Source organism: Chenopodium quinoa, unplaced genomic scaffold (assembly GCF_001683475.1).
Source record: "Chenopodium quinoa cultivar QQ74 unplaced genomic scaffold, ASM168347v1, whole genome shotgun sequence".
In the NCBI taxonomy this organism is placed as follows: domain Eukaryota; kingdom Viridiplantae; phylum Streptophyta; class Magnoliopsida; order Caryophyllales; family Amaranthaceae; genus Chenopodium; species Chenopodium quinoa.
In genome coordinates this window covers 6,829,491-6,848,231 of record NW_018743574.1, presented here as the reverse complement: position 1 = coordinate 6,848,231, position 18,741 = coordinate 6,829,491, and the positions used below count along the sequence as shown (strand labels likewise).

At 38.9% G+C, this 18,741-nt stretch overlaps 2 protein-coding genes across 5 annotated transcripts; one reads left to right on the top strand and one right to left on the bottom strand.

Annotated features, from left to right (window-relative positions):
• The first annotated feature begins 1,477 nt into the window (after positions 1-1,477).
• LOC110682393 (protein FAR-RED IMPAIRED RESPONSE 1-like) lies at positions 1,478-6,933 on the top strand. The gene is made up of 5 exons (XM_021858724.1): positions 1,478-2,436; positions 2,989-4,447; positions 4,836-5,978; positions 6,069-6,134; positions 6,249-6,933. Exons 2-3 carry the CDS (start codon positions 3,745-3,747, stop codon positions 5,273-5,275), a joined length of 1,143 nt encoding a protein of 380 aa, XP_021714416.1. The 5' UTR covers positions 1,478-2,436; positions 2,989-3,744; the 3' UTR covers positions 5,276-5,978; positions 6,069-6,134; positions 6,249-6,933.
• Positions 6,934-10,590: 3,657 nt separating this feature from the next.
• LOC110682392 lies at positions 10,591-18,049 on the bottom strand. Of its 4 annotated transcripts, none has more exons than XM_021858723.1 (9): positions 13,346-13,478; positions 13,167-13,250; positions 12,355-12,966; positions 12,015-12,198; positions 11,842-11,934; positions 11,624-11,755; positions 11,418-11,524; positions 11,228-11,300; positions 10,591-11,120 (listed from the first exon to the last, which is right to left on the bottom strand). In XM_021858723.1, exons 3-9 carry the CDS (start codon positions 12,915-12,917, stop codon positions 11,010-11,012), a joined length of 1,263 nt encoding a protein of 420 aa, XP_021714415.1. In that variant the 5' UTR covers positions 12,918-12,966; positions 13,167-13,250; positions 13,346-13,478; the 3' UTR covers positions 10,591-11,009. The 4 variants fall into 4 exon arrangements, 1 of the variants encoding a protein (XP_021714415.1); XR_002503406.1 differs by lacking the exons at positions 10,591-11,120; positions 11,228-11,300; positions 11,418-11,524; ... (1 more) ...; positions 11,842-11,934; positions 12,015-12,198 and adding exons at positions 13,567-14,198; positions 14,298-14,384; positions 14,469-15,041; ... (1 more) ...; positions 16,166-16,489; positions 17,921-18,049 and having other exon boundaries at positions 12,945-12,966; positions 13,346-13,483; XR_002503407.1 differs by lacking the exons at positions 10,591-11,120; positions 11,228-11,300; positions 11,418-11,524; ... (1 more) ...; positions 11,842-11,934; positions 12,015-12,198 and adding exons at positions 13,567-14,198; positions 14,298-14,384; positions 14,469-15,041; positions 16,166-16,489; positions 17,921-18,049 and having other exon boundaries at positions 12,945-12,966; positions 13,346-13,483.
• Positions 18,050-18,741: the final 692 nt, after the last annotated feature.

The following is an 18,741-nucleotide window of genomic DNA, read 5'->3' as shown; positions in this document are numbered from 1 at the left end:
GATGTTAGGGGCAACGAGGATTGTTGGAGATCGGTGTGGAGAATTCAAGGGCCACCTAAGCTTAGTATTTTTTATGGGGAGCTGTCAAAGGGAATCTTGCTGTCAAGGATCGTCTTGTGTGTTGAGGCGTATGGCAGCCCTGATGTGGGCTGCTTGGCGTTACAGGAACTTGATAATTTTAGCGCCCTGATGTAGTGATGCTTGCAGCAGGTTTTTGTAAGCTCGTTGAGGATTACACAGATTGTGCTAAGAAGGTTTTTGCTCCTGTTGTTATAGCAACCATGTCGAGCAGTGTAGTGTGGAAGTGTCCCCCTCAAGGGTGCGTTAAAGCCAACGTTGATGCACATATTCCTGCTGTTGGTAATGCGGGTATGGGGGTGGTTTTTAGAGATGCTGCTGGACGCATCTTGTTGACAGCAACGAAGCTGACTTCCCCTGCTGCCCCTGAGTACATCGAAGCACAGGCTGTCAGATATGCCCTTAATCTAGCTAGCAGGTTTGGTTATAGGAACGTGTGGGTGGAATCGGATGCTATTAATGTCATTAAAGCTATCTCTCCTGAAACTGGTGGACGTGCCCCAATTCATGTCGTGTATGATGATATTAGATTAGATAGAGCGTGTTTCAATGTTTGTCTCTTTTCTCATGCCAAAAGAAATTGTAATACAGTAGCTCACCTAGATGCTAGGGGGATAGGGGGGAATGAAGAGCTTATTCGGTTTAGTGTATTCCCTCAAAGTATTGTAACATTGGCAGAGATAGACTTATCTCCCTAATTAATATATGCCTCAATCTTTCTTTCAAAAAAAAAAAAATATTCCTAATAATACACGCTTTAATTAATTGGAAAACAATGAAAATACCTACTGCCCCTCCTATTTACTCTCCATGTACCTTCCCTCCCACATTTCCCTCCTTTATTTAATAAAGGTTCAATTTCCACCATATTTGACTTATATATACATGCTCCTCTTTGCTATGTCATTCTTAGGATTTCTTCTGTTTCTTTTTTCTTTCTCACTTTATCAAGCAATTCCCACCAAAGGTTCAAAGCTACGGTATTACACTTTCTACAAACATGAGAGCAAATAAAACTATTAAACATTGGGCTATCTTTTCCAATATCATCAAAATTTAGATAAATAGGAGAAAAACTAGTTGGGGCGTTATTGACAACAAGCACTACATTAATTGCATTGCTTTCGACCCCGACTTGTAGGCTTCATGAACAAAAGCATCAGAGGAGACCACTGATACACATTAGAGCACTAACCTTTTTCAATCAACAAAGAAGCACTAAATTTCCTGGAAATTTGCTTCACTCGTGCATCAATTAGGGTTTCTCAGAGACAAAAACAGGGGAGAGAGTTAGAGGAAGAAGATGAACGATCAAAAAGACTTTCTTTAATTTTGGCAGTTAGCAGGGGGGCAATTTACTCAAGTCATGTTAAGTCAAATTTGTTGTTAATTAACTTCCTTTTAAAAAAAATTAAAAAAAAAATATTACTAATGTTTGATTAACACTATACTTACTGTTGTTAATCAGGGTTATATTTGGGTGTATCATTGATAATAAAAGTTTAATGGTGTGTAGCAAAGATAAAAGTCATACCATCCAGGAAATAAGACTTCTTTTTAAGCATACCAGCCAAGCTACTACAATTCCAAATATACAACATGGACTAATAACACGAGAGTAGCAATTTAATAAAAAAGTCTACATTGTCGGATCCAAGGTGAATAAATTAAGTACTAATAACATGCCTTAATAAATTATGATTGCTCTGTTACAATCGCTATTGCAGCTAAAATCAACACATGACTTTCAACATCAACACAGCTCTTCACAATTCCAACTTAGACATGAAGCTCGTTCATTGGCCCTCAAGATGCAACAGACCTATCTGCAGGTAGGCACGCAAAACAACAAATGAGAAGTTCAGAACTTACATAACTTTTTATGCTAAAGGCATAATAGACCGAGCATTTCTTGGTCTCTACCAACTTGAGACCAAGTTGGTCTCTAGTAAAAAAAAAAAAAAAAGCATAATACAAACAAAATAACTGAAAGAAAGAAAAGAAAAGTACAGCAGGAGGGACCTTTTCTTTTTCCTCCCCCTCCAAAACTTTGAGCCCAAAATCATGGCGGGATCGAAATTCCCCAAAATTTTCCCTCCTCTTCAAATTTTTGGGGAAAAATTAATGGAGTCCCCTCCATTTTTTTTTGAAGGGCCGACTTGAGCAATAAACCAGCTGGGAGGAGGTGGGGTGTTTGCAAGTGTTCAAAGCCAATTTTCGTGGGAAACCCTTAGTTTTTTGATAAATTAATTCGCGCAATTTGAGTTAGAACTCATCAATTAATCCGTGAGTTGAAGAAGCTTAGCGGTAGGCGAAATGAGTTATGATAATTTTTCGAAGGAAATTGAGATGATTGAGGTAAGTGTTGCTTTCTATTTTCGGAATTGTTTTAGTAAATGTTGTTAGTAGAACTGAATTATAGGTAGTGGTTAATAGACATGAATTATAGCTTTGCATGGATTATTAAAAATTCTATTTATTTGGCAAAGCTCAAATATATATAGGGAGTTAAGTTATCTTTGTGATTGTAATTGAGATGATATGAACTAGTTTCAATTGGACTGAGTTGGAATTGCATAAGTTATATATGGTTCTGTTCCTATGTTAATCTTAATGGAGTTGTTTCAATTGAACAAAATTCTTGAATTACAGAAGAAGGTGGATATTAATGAATGATATAAAGTTGTTTTGTTATGTGTGGTAGTTGGGTTGTTATTGTTTTGGTGAAATTTGAAATAGATTAAAGGTTGTGGGAGGGATAGATTGATTTGATTACAAGTATATGATCTTGCAGTTGTCTGAATTATGTTTTGGTAGGAGTGTCTTAATCTTCTTGTGTTGTTGCTGTGTAATTTATTATTATAATGTGAGAGGAGTTAGTTTTGATTAATATTTGGATTGTTTGGGTAGGATTGTAATGTTCAGAACCACAACCATGTTATGGAGGGGAGCACATATGTTAACTGCAGTTCAGATAGCTCTTCAGATAGTGATGATAGTTTGCAGTTTGATTTGAATGAAGATCTGAATATTGATGGTGGGGAGATTTTTTATTTGAATAAGGCCCCTGGTGGTTGTAGCATTCCCCATTTGAATAAGGACCCCGCTGATTGTAGCTTTTCCGGGGATGGTGGTGAGTTGAATAATGATTGTGGACACTTATACAGTTCAGGATCGGGTAGAAGTATAGGGGCAGCTGCAGTACCTCATCCAGAAGTAGGAATGGAGTTTAGTACATGGGACAACATGAATAATTACTATCGTACATATGGAGAGCAAGAGGGATTTGGGGTTGTGTGTATAGGTGGGAGAAATAATGATGTTTACAACAAAGCGGCATATAGCACTTATGTTTGGAAGTGCGAGTGTTATGGAATTACAGCGTACAAGAAGAGGGTTAATGGGAAGAGGGTTGTGGTGTATGACGAGCCATCGAAGAAGAGGAAGAGTAAAAAATGTGACTGTCCAGTCATGTTGTATGGGCAAGGGCACAGTGATGGTGTGTGGCAGATTAAGAAAGCGGTTAATGAGCACAATCACAGTGTGAATCCTGAGCTATCAAGGCACATTGCAATGTACAGAAAGCAAAAGATTACGAAGCATTTGGAGCATAGGATTGAAAATGACCATTCCTCTGGTGCCTCAGTAAGTTAGATATTCAACAACATGGCGGGCCAAAGACACGGAGTGGAGAATGTTGGTTTTACGAAAAAAGATATTCATAATTTGGTTAATAGGAAGAGGAGATTGAAGTTAAAAAATGGTGATGCCTCGGCTATGCTTGAGTATTTTGATAGAATGACTGTCGATAATCAAAATTTTTTCCACATGCATCGGGTTGATCACAAGGGCCGATTGAAAGACATCATGTGGGTTGATGCTAGGAGCAGGGAGGCGTATCAGTATTTTGGAGATGTTGTCTGCTTTGACTCCACTTACCTTACTAACCAATACGAACTTCCCTTTTCGAACTTTGTTGGTGTCAACCACCATGGTCAGACAATCCTATTAGGCTGTGCTTTGGTATCACATGAGAATGCTGAGACGTTTGAGTGGCTATTCAAGACATGGCTTTCTTGCATGAGGGGAAAGCGCCCGGCGGCTATCATGACAGATCAAGATGCCGCGATGAGGAAGGCAATAAGAGTCGTATTCCCAATGCCAGAAACACGGCATAGGTGGTGTATGTGGCACATCATGAAGAAGTTTGGTACAAAATTGGGTGCTCTATCTGATTACCAAGATGTAAAAGATGCATTGCAGCATGTGATCTACAACAGCATTACACCGGATGAATTTGTTGAATCTTGGTGGGAAGTGGTGAATAAGTTCAAGCTAGAACAGTATGACTGCTACGAGTGGCTGGAAGGTCAGTAGCATGAATAAGTTACTCCTTAAAGTCATGTATTTTGTTGCCGCGCTATAGGATTAAATTAATTTCTGTTACTGAAATGATCAGACACACTCTGAAATCTGCGCTGTCACTGAAATAAGTTGAAACATTTTTATGATTTCTGCACTGTTGTTGGTTGACTGAATATTTTTCTGGATATATGTTCATAACTTAACATAAACAAGATTAATGCTGAGTTATTTATTTTAAAAACCATGCTGGTTTTGTGTTGTGGTTACTATTGATGCATTTTGCTATTTATGTTGGTCTGTCCCTTGTTCCTGATCCCCTTCCCTTGCATGCTGTTTTTCTGTTTTTAAAGCTGGTGGTGTGCTTTGCTTCATGCTATTATTGTTGTGGGTAGGTTTGTACGAGGAGCGAGAGATGTGGATCCCTGCATATGTGAAAGGTGTGTTCTGGGCAGGAATGCAGACAACTCAACGTGTTGAGAGCATAAACAGTTTTTTTTATGGTTATATTAACAGGCACACCCGATTGTATGAGTTTGCTCCTAATTACTGTAAGGCGATGGAAAGCCGAGCTAATGATGAGCAGGAAGCAGATGCTAATTGTGCACGTTTCGTTAGGCCTCTAATATCGGAATTTTCGTTGGAACGTAAATTTCAGAAGGTGTATACGGATGCGAAGTTTGTGGAAGTACAAAACCAGTGCAACCGTGTAGCATATCTCACCCTTGTGTCCAAGAAGTCAGTGTCACATAATGAGGAGGAGTATGTGTTTTCAGATCGTGTGTGGATTTACTGCAAGAAAAAGAAGAAGGAGACTCCCCTCAAAGGTCGGTAGAAGGAATACACTGTTATGTATAATATAGAAAGAAAAGAGGGAAGCTGTGACTGTCGACATTTTGAATGTCATGGAATTATTTGCAGGCATATCATAAAGGTGTTAGACATGAGTGGAGTCACTGAAGTTCCATCCATGTACGTTGTGGATAGGTGGAGAAAGGATATTAGTAGGAAACATACGCTTGTTAAAGTTGCGTATCATGATGCATCAAAAACAGAAGAGGTTCGAAGATATGATAAGCTGATGTTAGCCCTTGAACCTATTGTATTGCGTGCTTCTGCTTCGGATGAAGCTGTAGAAGTGTTAATGGACTTGATTCAGCTAATGAGCCTGAAAGTTGATGAATTACATGTGATGGTTGATGGGTCAGGCCAAGGTTCGGGTGGGGATGGGGAAGAAAGGCCTAGTGGTGAACTGGAGCCTGTGAAACATGTTCCTCCAACTCCCAAAACCCCAAGCTCAGTTAATAAAGGTAGTGTTGTTGGTTCCGCGGATACACCAAATTCTTCTACATGTGTGAAAGATCCTGAACCTCAGGGTAATAATAAGAAAAGGGTAGACCTCGAGCAACACGGTACGTATCCCCAGCGGAAAAGGACATGGCTAAGGCTGCGAAGACAGGGGGTAAGAAGAAATAGGGCAGTAGACAACCACAGCTGGGGATACCCAACATCCAGCTAGTGAGTTCATGCAACAACAAGTAAGTTTTTCTGATTTAAGTGTTTGATTTTTATGGGAACATTTTTTTTGGATTATTTAGTAATGGTGAAGTAATCACATTTATGTGCAGGTTGCTTTCCCAAATGTAGCTCCTCCATCTCGCCATCATATTGGGGATATGTTTCCCAATACTCAGGTACGTGAAATAAATTAGTTGAATGGAGTTTTATGTCCAAAGTGTCATGTTGAGTCTGTAAGTGTTGGTGTTTGAGATAGTGAATATTCACATTCATTTGTTGGTAATATATAGCTCAACCAAGGATATTATGCTCGTGACCCGTTGCTGTTCACCGGAAGTGGGAGTGGCCCTTCCCCATCGGTTAACAGGAGGATGCTAGCTGGTGGGATTCATATGAGCCAACATAGTGAGGCAGTTGGTTACTTCACCGCCAACAATGCGTACAGTGAAGTCCAGTTTGGGAATGGTAGGCATTTTATCAACCCGGCATATGTGCCCAACACGAGCATACAGCGTAATACGCATATGCAAAATCCACATCCCAATTCTTCATTACATAATACTTGACTTTAGACGTACTCAACATGTTTGTCCTGACGTTATAAATCAGTAAATATTTTAGTGTAACTTTGTTATTATTTATTATTTATTATAGAAACCCCTTGTTACTGTCTGAACTGGTTGTGCATACTAATACAGACCCCTTGTAATTGTCTGAGCTGGTTCAATACCAAAATTGGTCAGGATGGTATGTAACATGCATACCGATGGTATGCATTACATACCATCCATCCGTTAGAAGGTATGCAAAAGAACAATTACACATACCATCCAAGGGATAGATTCTGTATATCTATGCTACATCAAAACCAATCAGGATGTAAATCATACCATCATCCACAGAATATCGACTCACGTGTTTGTTTATCTTGCATGTACTTGTGGATAATGTAATCCAAGTCATTATGTAGATATCTATTCCACTACCCCTTATATATAAGCAGATTAAAGTTGTTTTGTTCATTCAAAACTAGTCAAAAACTAAACTAAAAATGATTCAAAAATGTAAGACCAAGTGTCAAAGATTAGACTTGCTCTTAGAAGGTGGTTTACGGTGAGGTAACCGAAATTTACGGTGAAAGTGGGGTGGGTAAAACACAAATATGTTTGCAGTTGAGGGTTGTCGTGCTTGACTCTATAGCACAATTATTCCGGCATGATCATGATAACACATCAAAAGGATATCTCGCACGTCACCGGTTGTTAGTTGCTGTAGCGAGAAAAATGAAACAAATCGCTAAAAGTTACAACATTGCATTCATTGTGGTGAACGAGGTAACCGATGTATTTTTCTCTCCAGATGCTTGGGGGAGCTCTTGCAAACTTTCACTTCAGGGCGGGAAGTGAAGCCAGCCTTGGGGACTTCTTGGGGGGAAGGTCTGATTCCAAATAATATGTTCATTTCGAAGCAATTCAACAGAGACACTTAATCATGGTACCGGGAGTGGATGGTAATACAGAGCAGCACTTCACACCTACAAGGGCGTCGTTGTGCTTTTAGGATAACAGCCACGGGATTGTCAGATTAGATACACTGATTCACCTTAACTGGCTGATTATACCATCCCAGACGTAGATATTACCAGTTGTATTACCATACTAGCTACCAGTTGTATTGCGCATGTATTTATGTATGGGGGGGTGTTAGCAATAAAAATGTCTTTTGTGGATAGTGTGATTATATTGAATACCATCCTATTGTTGGATGGTGTACTTGAATTCGATATAAATACCATTGTGGATTCGGATAGTATAATAACATGTAGTCTGAACAAGAGATACTCGTTTAATCCGTACATGACATTTATAGCGTACACACCAACTTAAATCAAAGCAAAGTGCATCAGAATAAATACATTCTACCTAGGATTGTACTTGCAACCCTCCAAAGCAACCCGGCAAAACAAAACAACAGTGAGTCACTTAAAGCTTCAACTTCCCCAAGGAACAAACTTTGCTAAATTGTTACATATCTGATATTTGAACATGGAAAACAAACCTTACGAACATGGTGACTCTTCGTCATCACTCAAAATAACCACAAGGAGCATGACCCGTCGGTACACGTATGCCGAGAAAGGAAAAGCTAAAGTGGAAGATTTTGATATATGTAAGGAGCTTGAAGAACCCGGAGAACGGGATGTGAAGGGTTCCATCGGTGCGATTGCTCTCGAGAATCGGTCAAAGAGTCTAATTCGGCCATTTCAAATTGCTGTTTTTAGTGGTAAAGGTTCGGGTGCTATATAGGGATTAAGGTATCATCCCGATTATCCTTATTTAACACTTCTACAACTAGGACCACCATCAGAGTTCAAAAAAGATGCATATTGTTTCTTGTTTCACCTACTAGATGTCTACAAAATGGCTTTTATTTTTGATGTGGTGAAGCTAAAAAAAGTCTTGCCAAAATGCATGCAAAATAAACGTGCATACAATTGGTTGGGGAAATTCTTTGCCTTGTTTAAGCCACTTGAAGCTTGGTTGGAAGATGTTCATGAACACCTTGAGAAGAATGTGCTGGAGTTGGGTAGATGGGGTATAGTTATCTTAGGCCGCAAGTTTTCCGGCGAAAGTGGGGTGGGTGTTCATGTTGCCGATAAGATCAACATCACATTTGAGTGGGTGAACTTCTCCCATGAAAATTTGAGGTACGAACTCCAAGATGACGAGGAAAACTTCCTTACGTTCAAAAACATGATGATGGAGGCGAATGGGTTGGATGTTATGGAAAACATGGATATTCTACTTACTAATCCATACTTAACCGATCTCCATCCTGAATATTACAAGAAACAAATGGATTTGGCTGCCAAGAAGATGACGAACCGGCTGTTTTGGGATTCGGATTTAAGTTCTGGAACGGAGTACACCACCACAGACTCGTCCGACACGGATGGTAGTGAAGAGATCTGAGACCATCCAGTCTTAGGTTTAGATGGTTTCGTTACACATAGTTGTTGAGTCACAACATAAGTGTCGTCGATACCAACTACCTGAATTTAATATCTAAAAATACCATCAACGTTTTGTTGGTACCATGGTTATTTGGTGATCTTGTTCTGAGTACTGTTAATTTTTAGTTTTAAGTATTCTGTGTGCTTGGTGTATCTGGATTTTAGTTGTCTAATTTATTTGGAAATTATTACTTAAAAATACCATCAGTTATGTACTTTATGTTGTTTTGTAATTTGGGTAATAGTTGTGGTTAAGATTTTCCCCTTATTTTCGATGGGTGCAAAGTTTTAGTTCATTATCATTTTAGTTGTTTATTCACTCGGTTTTAATTCCATAAGAGACGAGCCTCAAGTGGAAGGAAGAGTACGGAATCGTGGATATTAACTAACACCGCGATATATGAAGTGCGTATACGATGTTGACATGGTGTTGTAATACCACTGCGTTACAGTACCATTTAAGGCGTTGTTGGTATTCGCCACTGGCACATTGCATTACAAAAGTAATCAAATAATACATTGCATTATAAAGGCAATAAGATAATAGCTAATAAATAAAAACCATCCAACATCTGCACGGTATTATCTTAATTGGAAATTAACACTAAAAATATCGAAATTGTTAAGTAGAGCGGTGTCAGCAAAACGTGTACTACAAACCCTTGGGTATAGCACCAACTTTGAGACCAGAACACCAACTACACCTATGAATGTGTTAACTATCAGTACGATCTACAGTCCTACCTGTCATGATGGTATAATTACAGTGCCATCTACGGTGAAAATGGTACACTACTGTAGTCAATTACTGTCTTAGTTTGCTGATTTTGATTATTGAATCAAGGCACAATCTACACGGTCACTCCTGTCTTACTATCAGTTTGTCATTTGGATGGTATGATTAGGGTACCCAAGTTCAAGATGGTACTTACTTACACAGTTGTTGAATTTATCAAAAGGAACTCACATGACGATCTACCTTGTAGTCATTACTGTGTAGTTGAATCAATATGGTACTTACGTACACAATTGTTGAATCAAGGGATAGAGGCCCTTTACTGCATTATAATTACAACAAAAGGCTATTAGAAAATAAATGTAAGTGCAATATTACAAAAATTCGTACGTCTGTTCATATTTTTATAAAATAAGGAATTTTTAAAGATACCAAGTACAAATTTGGAGTTGAACTGAACTGAGTTGAAATTAAGCTGAAGTGAACATGCCCGTAATCATAAATATTAGCAAAAATAAAATAGCTACGCACTCTCGTGACAAACTTATTTTATGTCATAAATTTTCATTAACACTCGGCATGCATGTACAAAATAATTATATATATGCCACGATCTTAATGAATCAAGAAGATAAAACAAAGTTATTACATGTGTATTTACCAATATGCCCAAAAACAAGATCAGTAAAGGAAGAACAACCAGGACCTCCAGCGAACCAACCCAAAACTGGATCAGTTTCTGGGTTTTTCTCAGACTGTATGAAGTAGTAAAATAGTTGCACTTCTCCCCAAACTTAGTACCATCTATGGTTAGGATGATATATTTAAGGTAACATCTATGGCAGAAGATGGTATACTAAGGTACCATCTATGGTCATTGTGGTATATTTCACGTACCATCTACGGTCAGTATGGTATATTACATGTACCATCTATGGTCATGATGGTATAATTAAGAGTAATAAGGTACCAACTACACACATATGGTATATTTAATGTACCATCTATGGTCAGGATGGTATAATGAAGAATATTAAGGTACCATCTACGGTCAGGATGATATAATTAAGTAACCATATAATGGTCAAATAACCCCATACAAAGATTTCTAAATCGACTTATCATATACTAAGCGCGGACTTATCATATACAAAGCCGGTGTGTGATGAAATCGTTCTACGACCAACCAGTTTCCCAAAAATAGGTGCAGATAACACACCATTACCACCTCAAAAAATTAAGTACGTAACCCCAGAAAAATTGTAACACAATTTCAAACACCCCATTTCTAGAACAGCACAACTAACGCCCGTGGGCTTTGGTAATAAGGCCATCAAGTTCCTGTCGCCGTTCATTACATACTGATCGGAGGTCTTCAATTAGCAACTGCATCCGTCCAGATTTGACGTCATCCTGCAACATTGACCAAAGCTCAACAAAACAACATAAGTTTCATATTTAACCAATACAAAACAAAGTCAATAATTCGATTTGAGTTTCATACGGTACGAGAGACTAACCATCTGCCACCTAGTCCTAAATCGGTCAGTACTGTCCTTGATGCACGCTAGCATCACCACTCCACAACAAACACTACAACCAAGTTTATCAAACACCCACGTTACGCAATGTTTTAAAGTTATCACAAAACACCTAAATATATTTCAGTGGGGTAAAAATAAGCAAAATTAATTTCAATGTGAAACACACAGGTTTGGCTGTTGAACGACACGTAATGACTCGATAGGCCATGCTCCAATGGAACCCTCGGGCCAGGTCTGATCGTGATACTTCACCAGCACATCCACTGCAGTGACCTACAACAGTGAAACAATAACACCTAATATCACCGCTAATTCAGGGATGTAATCAAGCTGTAACACCTAATAACCAAATTGCAAATAATATGCTTATACCAGTTTGCTTAGATATTCGTTGTGTTGCGCAACAGGATCAGCAAAAATCGAGTCAATGATCCAAACCTTTTCTTCCTTGAAAGAAAATGCGGCGCACCACCAATGATCCTCCTTCACAACTGGCACGAATACCTGTACATCACAAAACAAAACCTCAAACTCTCACATCAAAACCCCTAAAATTAAAAACTGTATTAAAAAGAAATTCTCAAACTCACCACAGCTAGTTGACTAGCAGCTACACCCCGCATTGGTTGGCCGTGCTTTTTGGCAAGGACTGCGGGAGTGTCCATGTCAGTTACCAACTTAATCTGCACATAAAACCATAAACATTAACAAAACATGTTCTGCATTATGACTACATGTTTTGCATTAAATGACATTGACAGACCCCATAAGCAGGATGCATCATGATCCGTTTGCTATGGCCTTCATATTTAATAGCCCATTCCTTTGTATACATCTTTGACACAACACAAACGTACTGGGTACCCACTTTCCTCCGAGAGTGAAGAACATCATGACAAGAATCCCGACAAGCAAATTCTCCATCACATTGCAACATGATTGGACCACTAATGCAACAAGTACGGACTTCAGTAGTTGTATCCAAATTATTAACATAGTTCAATTACAACAACACAAAATTCAATTATTTACAAATTATTAACATATATCACAGTACATATTCTATAAATGCAGATGATCTTATATTGAACTTCAATAATTACCTGCCACTTTGGGAAGTCCACGATCTGCAATAATTGATAAGGGTGGTGTCTGCAGACCCTAACGTACTAGTCTTTCGATTACCACAAATGTATTCATCAGAATAGACCTTAGAAGACGGCTTCAATGCTCGCTTCCCAACGCTTCGGTCCCGATTACTCTCCTCTTCTCCTGCACCATTTTCAGAACCTGCACCATTTTTCCCTTCCTCAGGCACTTCCTTCCCCTTCCCCCCTACACCAGATACATCATCTATTCTTTTGTCCCCAACTATCTCATCCTGCCCCTCATTCCCTACAACAGCGGGAGCTACAACTGAGGGAGCTGCTTCACTGATTTGGGACTGATCCACAATACCTCCCACAACACCATCACCATGATCTGCCACCGTACCAAATTTTTCAGTCACGGCTGAGGTTACTTCTTCAACCACATGTGCTATCGGGTCTTTTGAACTCATACCAACCACCTCCTGCAACTGTCTGTACGTCTCTTCAAGCTCACCCTTGTTCACTTGGTGACCTCTCCTTAGGAGCATTCCTAACAAACCCCCTGTTAGCAGCATTGAACATGCTCTCAAATTTCTCCAAACACGGCTTCAACATTTTCAGAACCTACAAATAGCATAAAAAACAGAACATAATAACTAACCCAAAATATAACTACTGATAACATTAACACAACATCTACTTATAATCAATGCCCATTAATTCTTGCTAAAACTTTAATACATACATTAATTATGAAAAATTACTAATAACCTACAAATTTAAAATACCAAATTTAAATACATGATAAATTCTAAATCGAATACCTCCTTTCCAACCCTCACTTCTAATGAATCCGCGGAGTCCCTAGGCTCCCATGGATGGCTTTCCCCGTACGCTACGTCAAGCAACTGACCAAAAAAATACAAAAAACAAATCAACAACATGGAAAAAGGGATTACCAACAGAGGGGGGAAGATTGGTTTGGCACACCACTTGGACTTACTTTCAATTTTCCATAATCTAAAGAAGGCAACAAGTCCGCATGAATAGATGCACTAATTTTCTTCTCAGTCCACACATCAATTCTCGACAGTCTGCCCCAACTCAGTGGAGGCAAGGCAAGATGATCAAGATACAAAATCTACAACAACAAAAGTAATATGAGTCCATTTGTACACATAACAGAAATAAATACACAAGACAATCCAAACTTAGGAAACTCACCATTAGAAATAGGCCACATCCACCCCCACCAGCAGCATACCCTTTAGGGTCAAACCTTTTGTGAAAGTCACACACAGCACCCATCAACCCAGCTGTGCACACAAGAACACCAGTCATACTCACTAGCAGCAGTTGCTCTGACCATTAGTCGTAGGACACAAAATCCACCCCAACACAACTATTAGAAACGCCCTCATAAAATGGTCCTTCTCCTCCTCTGTTCCAATTGGCATCAATCCTAAACAATCATACGCCCTTTGAATCGAAATATTCTCTCGCCCACTAGCATTCACCTCACCAAAATTCCTAACAATGTCGTCAACTTTACTCTGCATGACTGGATCCTCAACAGTATCCGGCACAGGTTTTGGACCCCGTGGAAGATCAAATATACACCTCCATTGCTCAGTTCCTAATGGCAACTCCGTCCCATCACCTCCAACAAATATCCTCCTCTCATGATCTACCCTCGTCATGAGCCAGTAACAAAACCTGCGATCAATTTTTTTAACTTTCAACTTCAACAACCCGCCAAACCCACACCTCTCCACGAGGTCAATTTTATCCTTCTCAATTGTCAACACACTTATCAGGTCACAAAAAGCAGAAACACGGCAATTGTAATTTGCTGACTGCTCCCAAATTCAAACAAAAAAGGCCATCATTAGAATTTTAAGCACAACAACTAAACATACATTACCAGTTAAAACAGAATTTTAAGCTCAGTTTACCTTCCCACACATCCTCAACTGCGTACTAACCACAACCCCGTTCATTTTCACCTTCTCACCGACCGATGGTCCCGGTTCCAGATCAATCTACACAATCATAAAACAAATGCATTATTATATACTCAACACCTAACTACAAACTTTTTTAACACACTTATTACTTTACTACACCTGATCATCTTGTTCTACTACAAATCGTCGCCTCTGTACTGGTGGCTGCCTATCCACATATTGCCTCTGTACTGGTGGCGGCCTCTCCACATATTGCCTTTGTACTGGTCTCTCCACATATTGCCTCTCTACTGCTGCCGGCCTCTCCACATATTGCCTCTCCATTGCGCCCTGCGGCCTCTCTACAAATTGCCTCTTTGCTGCTGCCGGACGCTTCACCGTTGTAATTATCCTCTTCTGTTTTTGAACAGGTCTGCTGCGAGTAGTAGTAGTGGCCAGAGTATTTTCTTGCTCAACCACTTTCCGCTTACGCCCGCTACGAGTACGTTGTACGTACTCCACCTCTTCCTCGTACTCACCACCTTCTAACTCATCCTCTGGATCATCTTCTTCGACCTCTTCTCCAATATAATCATCCTCAGAACGTTCTTCACTGACCTCATTTGTATCCTCAGGGTCTTCTTCTGCATCCTCAACTACTACATCCTCGACTACAGCTTTCAATTTCCTCTTATCCGTTTGATTGCTAGAAGAAGTCGCAGGTACCTTTTTCATGATTTTTTTCAAGCTACCCTAAAAATCACGGAGAACATTTTAGACAACCGGCTAATTTAGAAGCTAATACATACAAACTTAATACAACACAACTTCATTACACTCACCCCCCAATTACGTCTGCAGCTTATTGAGGAGTCACCGGACCTCTCCGACACCATAACTAGAACAACGGAAAAATACACTTCATTAAATACAGGAATTGAAATCCCCCCCCCCCCACACACACACATATCTATAATGAAAACACCACATCAACGGTACCTAAGCCTAACATTTTCACCAAAACAACCACAACATGATGGTATCTAATATAGCATATATATGACTACAAACCAATACCAACCAATTCAATACCAAAAACTGCATATTAAAGCACCATTATCGACTACTACAAAAATTTGGCAATGTTCGCCCATTTTCAATCACATAACCAATTCTTAACACGAAAAAGGGAATATATATCGTATATAAAAAAACTACTCCATATCAAGAATGCTAACTTGCTAAATGAGGAGCATAAACCTTGGCATAAAAAAGATAAACAAAAAAGGATATCTCAAATGAATTCGAGGCCAACATGCACATGCCACAACAATGCACCAGCAGTAGAAGATAGAAGTTCAGCACAGGTATATGAACAAGATGTAACCAAATTCAATCAAGGAACCAAATCTTCTTCACTATGTCAAAATGATCTACAATCCAAGACAATAGATATTCAACTAAATCACCAAAAAATACCAACAACAACACACCAAGAAATCCATTTACGCCACATACTCCATTCCAGAAAACATATTAAACATAAAAGAATCCCTAATTCACATATTTAAATCATCAACTTCCAACAATTTACAAATTCTCCACACCAGAAACAAACTCAACAAAAAAAAATCCCTAATTAATCCCTATTCATCATCGTAATTCAACAAAAATCCCTAATTCATCATCGTAATTCAACAAAAAATCCCTAATTCACAGCCTCGTAGCATCGTAATTCAACAACGTACAAATGCTATACACTAATTTTTTTAACTAACCAACAAAAACCCCTATTCATCATCAAAATTTAAACAAACAAAACTAAAAGGATGAAAAAACCCTAACTATACACAACAAAAAAATAAAAACAGACTTACCAAGAAGTGTTCGACAATGCTGCTTCCAGATCGTCCCCTACGAGCTACAATTCTCCGGAATGGGATTTCTTTTGAATGGAAATTCTTGAGTTCTTTACAATTTCTGATCTCCTCGCCAAAAACCCTCAAAATGCTTTCTCTCTCCAATTTTTACACTTCAAATTTACTGAACACAATTGGGCCCACATTCCTTTTTCTCTATTATTACAGAAGGAAAGCTTTTATGCGGAATTACCTTCTTACCCTTACTAGAGACCAACTTGGTCTCAAGTTGGTAGAGACCAAGAAATTCTCTAATAGACTTTCCATATCACAACGTGATAGCTGTAGAAGTCAAACTGTACTATGAGAATTCTGGTGCATTTTCTTATACAGGAAAATTACAATGAATAAATGAAGAGCAGGACTAGTATTTAAACATATTTTTAGGAAGAGAAAGGGGGGAAGAATCCGGAAGATGCTTCACTTAAGGCATCCCAAACTCCAATTCATGAAGAGAACTTCATCAAATAATTATTTTTTAGAAATTGAAGGCATGACTTTTAAGCTATCAATCAATGGTGTTGGCTGCTAGAACTCATACTAAAGCCGTACTACTTCACAACAGCTGTTCACAACCTTTTGCTTAGGAGTTGAACACCCATCAGTACTAGCACAGGTTGTGTTCAAATACAACCAGCTAGTATAAGCTTGTTTACACACAGAAAAAAAAGGAAGATAGTTCTACCACCCAACCCAACTAGGAAAACAACCCACAATCATGCACGACTGATATAGACTGAAATCTTCACAGTGATGGGCAATAATGTTTTTATGGAACTTCTAAATTGTAGAGAAATTCAAAATTAAGATGTCATGCCAAAATCAGACAACGATTTAACCTTCTTTTCTTGTACCAATTCTCAAGATTACATATCCATCACAACTCATACGCTTAATTCTACATTTTGTAATGACTGCTTAATTCCGCATTATATTAATGAGCATACATAAGGAAGAAAAAAATGAAAAGAGACATAGGAAATGGAAGAAATGGAATATGGTTCAGGTTCATTATCCATAATGGATGCAAAACCTACCCTCAACTCCAAGACCCTATGAACATGGTAAGAGTGATGACATTTGATGCAGAAACTGGTATTAAAATAGTCCAACAGGTACAATTTGAAGTTCACCCCAAATACGAGAGAGCAGGGGACAGGGAAGAGGGTAGATACCTTGAAGTAAAGCTTAAAAGACAGAATTAGACTAAATGAAGGCCTGACTCAGGACATAGATCAACTATTGAACAGTAATGAAAAACAAGAGTAAAAATCAACAACTACGCATCTCATGAGTTGGAGAGACAAATGTGCAGCATTACAGGAATTCATTCACCTGTACTTTTTCAACCAATTTTATGTTCAAGAGAAGCTTAAACGATAGAAAGTTAAGGACACAAAGGCTTGATTGATTCATGACATGTTTGAACTACTGAACAAGCAATGAAAAAGTTGAGGAGCATTTAGGCTCCGTATGTTTTGATGGAAAACACTTTCTAAAGGTGGAAAACAAATAAACAATTTATAAAGTATAAAAATAATATGCAAGAAGATTAACATACAAAGAATGATTGTCAATAGTCAAGAGTCTTGTAAATGCTTCTATCATAGAAATTACGCAAGCAAATATAAACTAATTGAACACATTATTTATAATGATCAAGAACATGTTACAATTGAATAGCCTTAACAAAAGGTTAGTTAACTAGCATACCTAGACAGGGAGGTAGAAATAAGTACTGCACTGAGAGGGGAGATTATAGTGTTGGGAAGAAAGCGGAGTGACAAGAACCTCCTTAGAGTTGGCATTCAAGTTGACGAGTTGGACTTTGAATTGGACAATATGATCAAAGGCGGGGTTCACGTCAGCGGAAAAGATCAAGCACAGCACGCCATTGCACCGATGTAATAAGGTACGATACCTGGTATAAATAAGATAAGATTGATAGTCGCCTTTAGCCTCAGCCTCAGGGGACAGTCTTACGTTCAACCATTCTTTAGTGACTGTATCATAAGCCCTAAAGAATGCCTTCATTATAGGATTATGAATATAGATAACCCCATCGTCTGCGATAGTCACGGCCTCTCCTCCCGTAAGCCATCCACCATTAAGGTCCTCAACCAGACACCGCCATTGATCCTCATATGGATAATAGGCATACATCGTTGAGATATACTGGAAGTACGTTATGATTCTGTTTCTTTTGTGATCCGCCATAACCGGAAGAGTTAGTGTGCGGTAATCAAACAACTGATCCCCATCCCCACACGGTGGCGGTGGGAACGGAGGCGACTTTAAGCGACGCCACTTACTATGTTGAGGATCGAAAACCTCGCAAACAAAACCAAATTCGGAGTTGTCAAAAATATAAATCTTCCCACCAAATTCGATGACATCTTCTGGCCACGACTGATTGACCCTTGCGGCTGGTGACTGATCGAGCCCAGCGGTGGCTAGTCTCCAACCATGAACCATCTTTAGGTTTGGTAAGATCTAGCATATGACATGAGAATAAGCCTTGTTGTTTCCTCTTA

Bases quoted from the DNA above. Each gene is read 5' to 3' on its own strand.
- LOC110682393 (XM_021858724.1), top strand. From the start codon at position 3,745: ATGGCGGGCCAAAGACACGGAGTGGAGAATGTTGGTTTTACGAAAAAA. The intron at 4,448-4,835 runs GTCAGTAGCATG...TGTTGTGGGTAG, and splicing joins CTGCTACGAGTGGCTGGAAG to GTTTGTACGAGGAGCGAGAG.
- LOC110682392 (XM_021858723.1), bottom strand. From the start codon at position 12,917: ATGCTGCTAACAGGGGGTTTGTTAGGAATGCTCCTAAGGAGAGGTCAC. The intron at 12,199-12,354 runs GTAATTATTGAA...TTGTTGCATTAG, and splicing joins TGGACTTCCCAAAGTGGCAG to TGGTCCAATCATGTTGCAAT. The intron at 11,935-12,014 runs GTCTGTCAATGT...TTTTATGTGCAG, and splicing joins TGATGCATCCTGCTTATGGG to ATTAAGTTGGTAACTGACAT.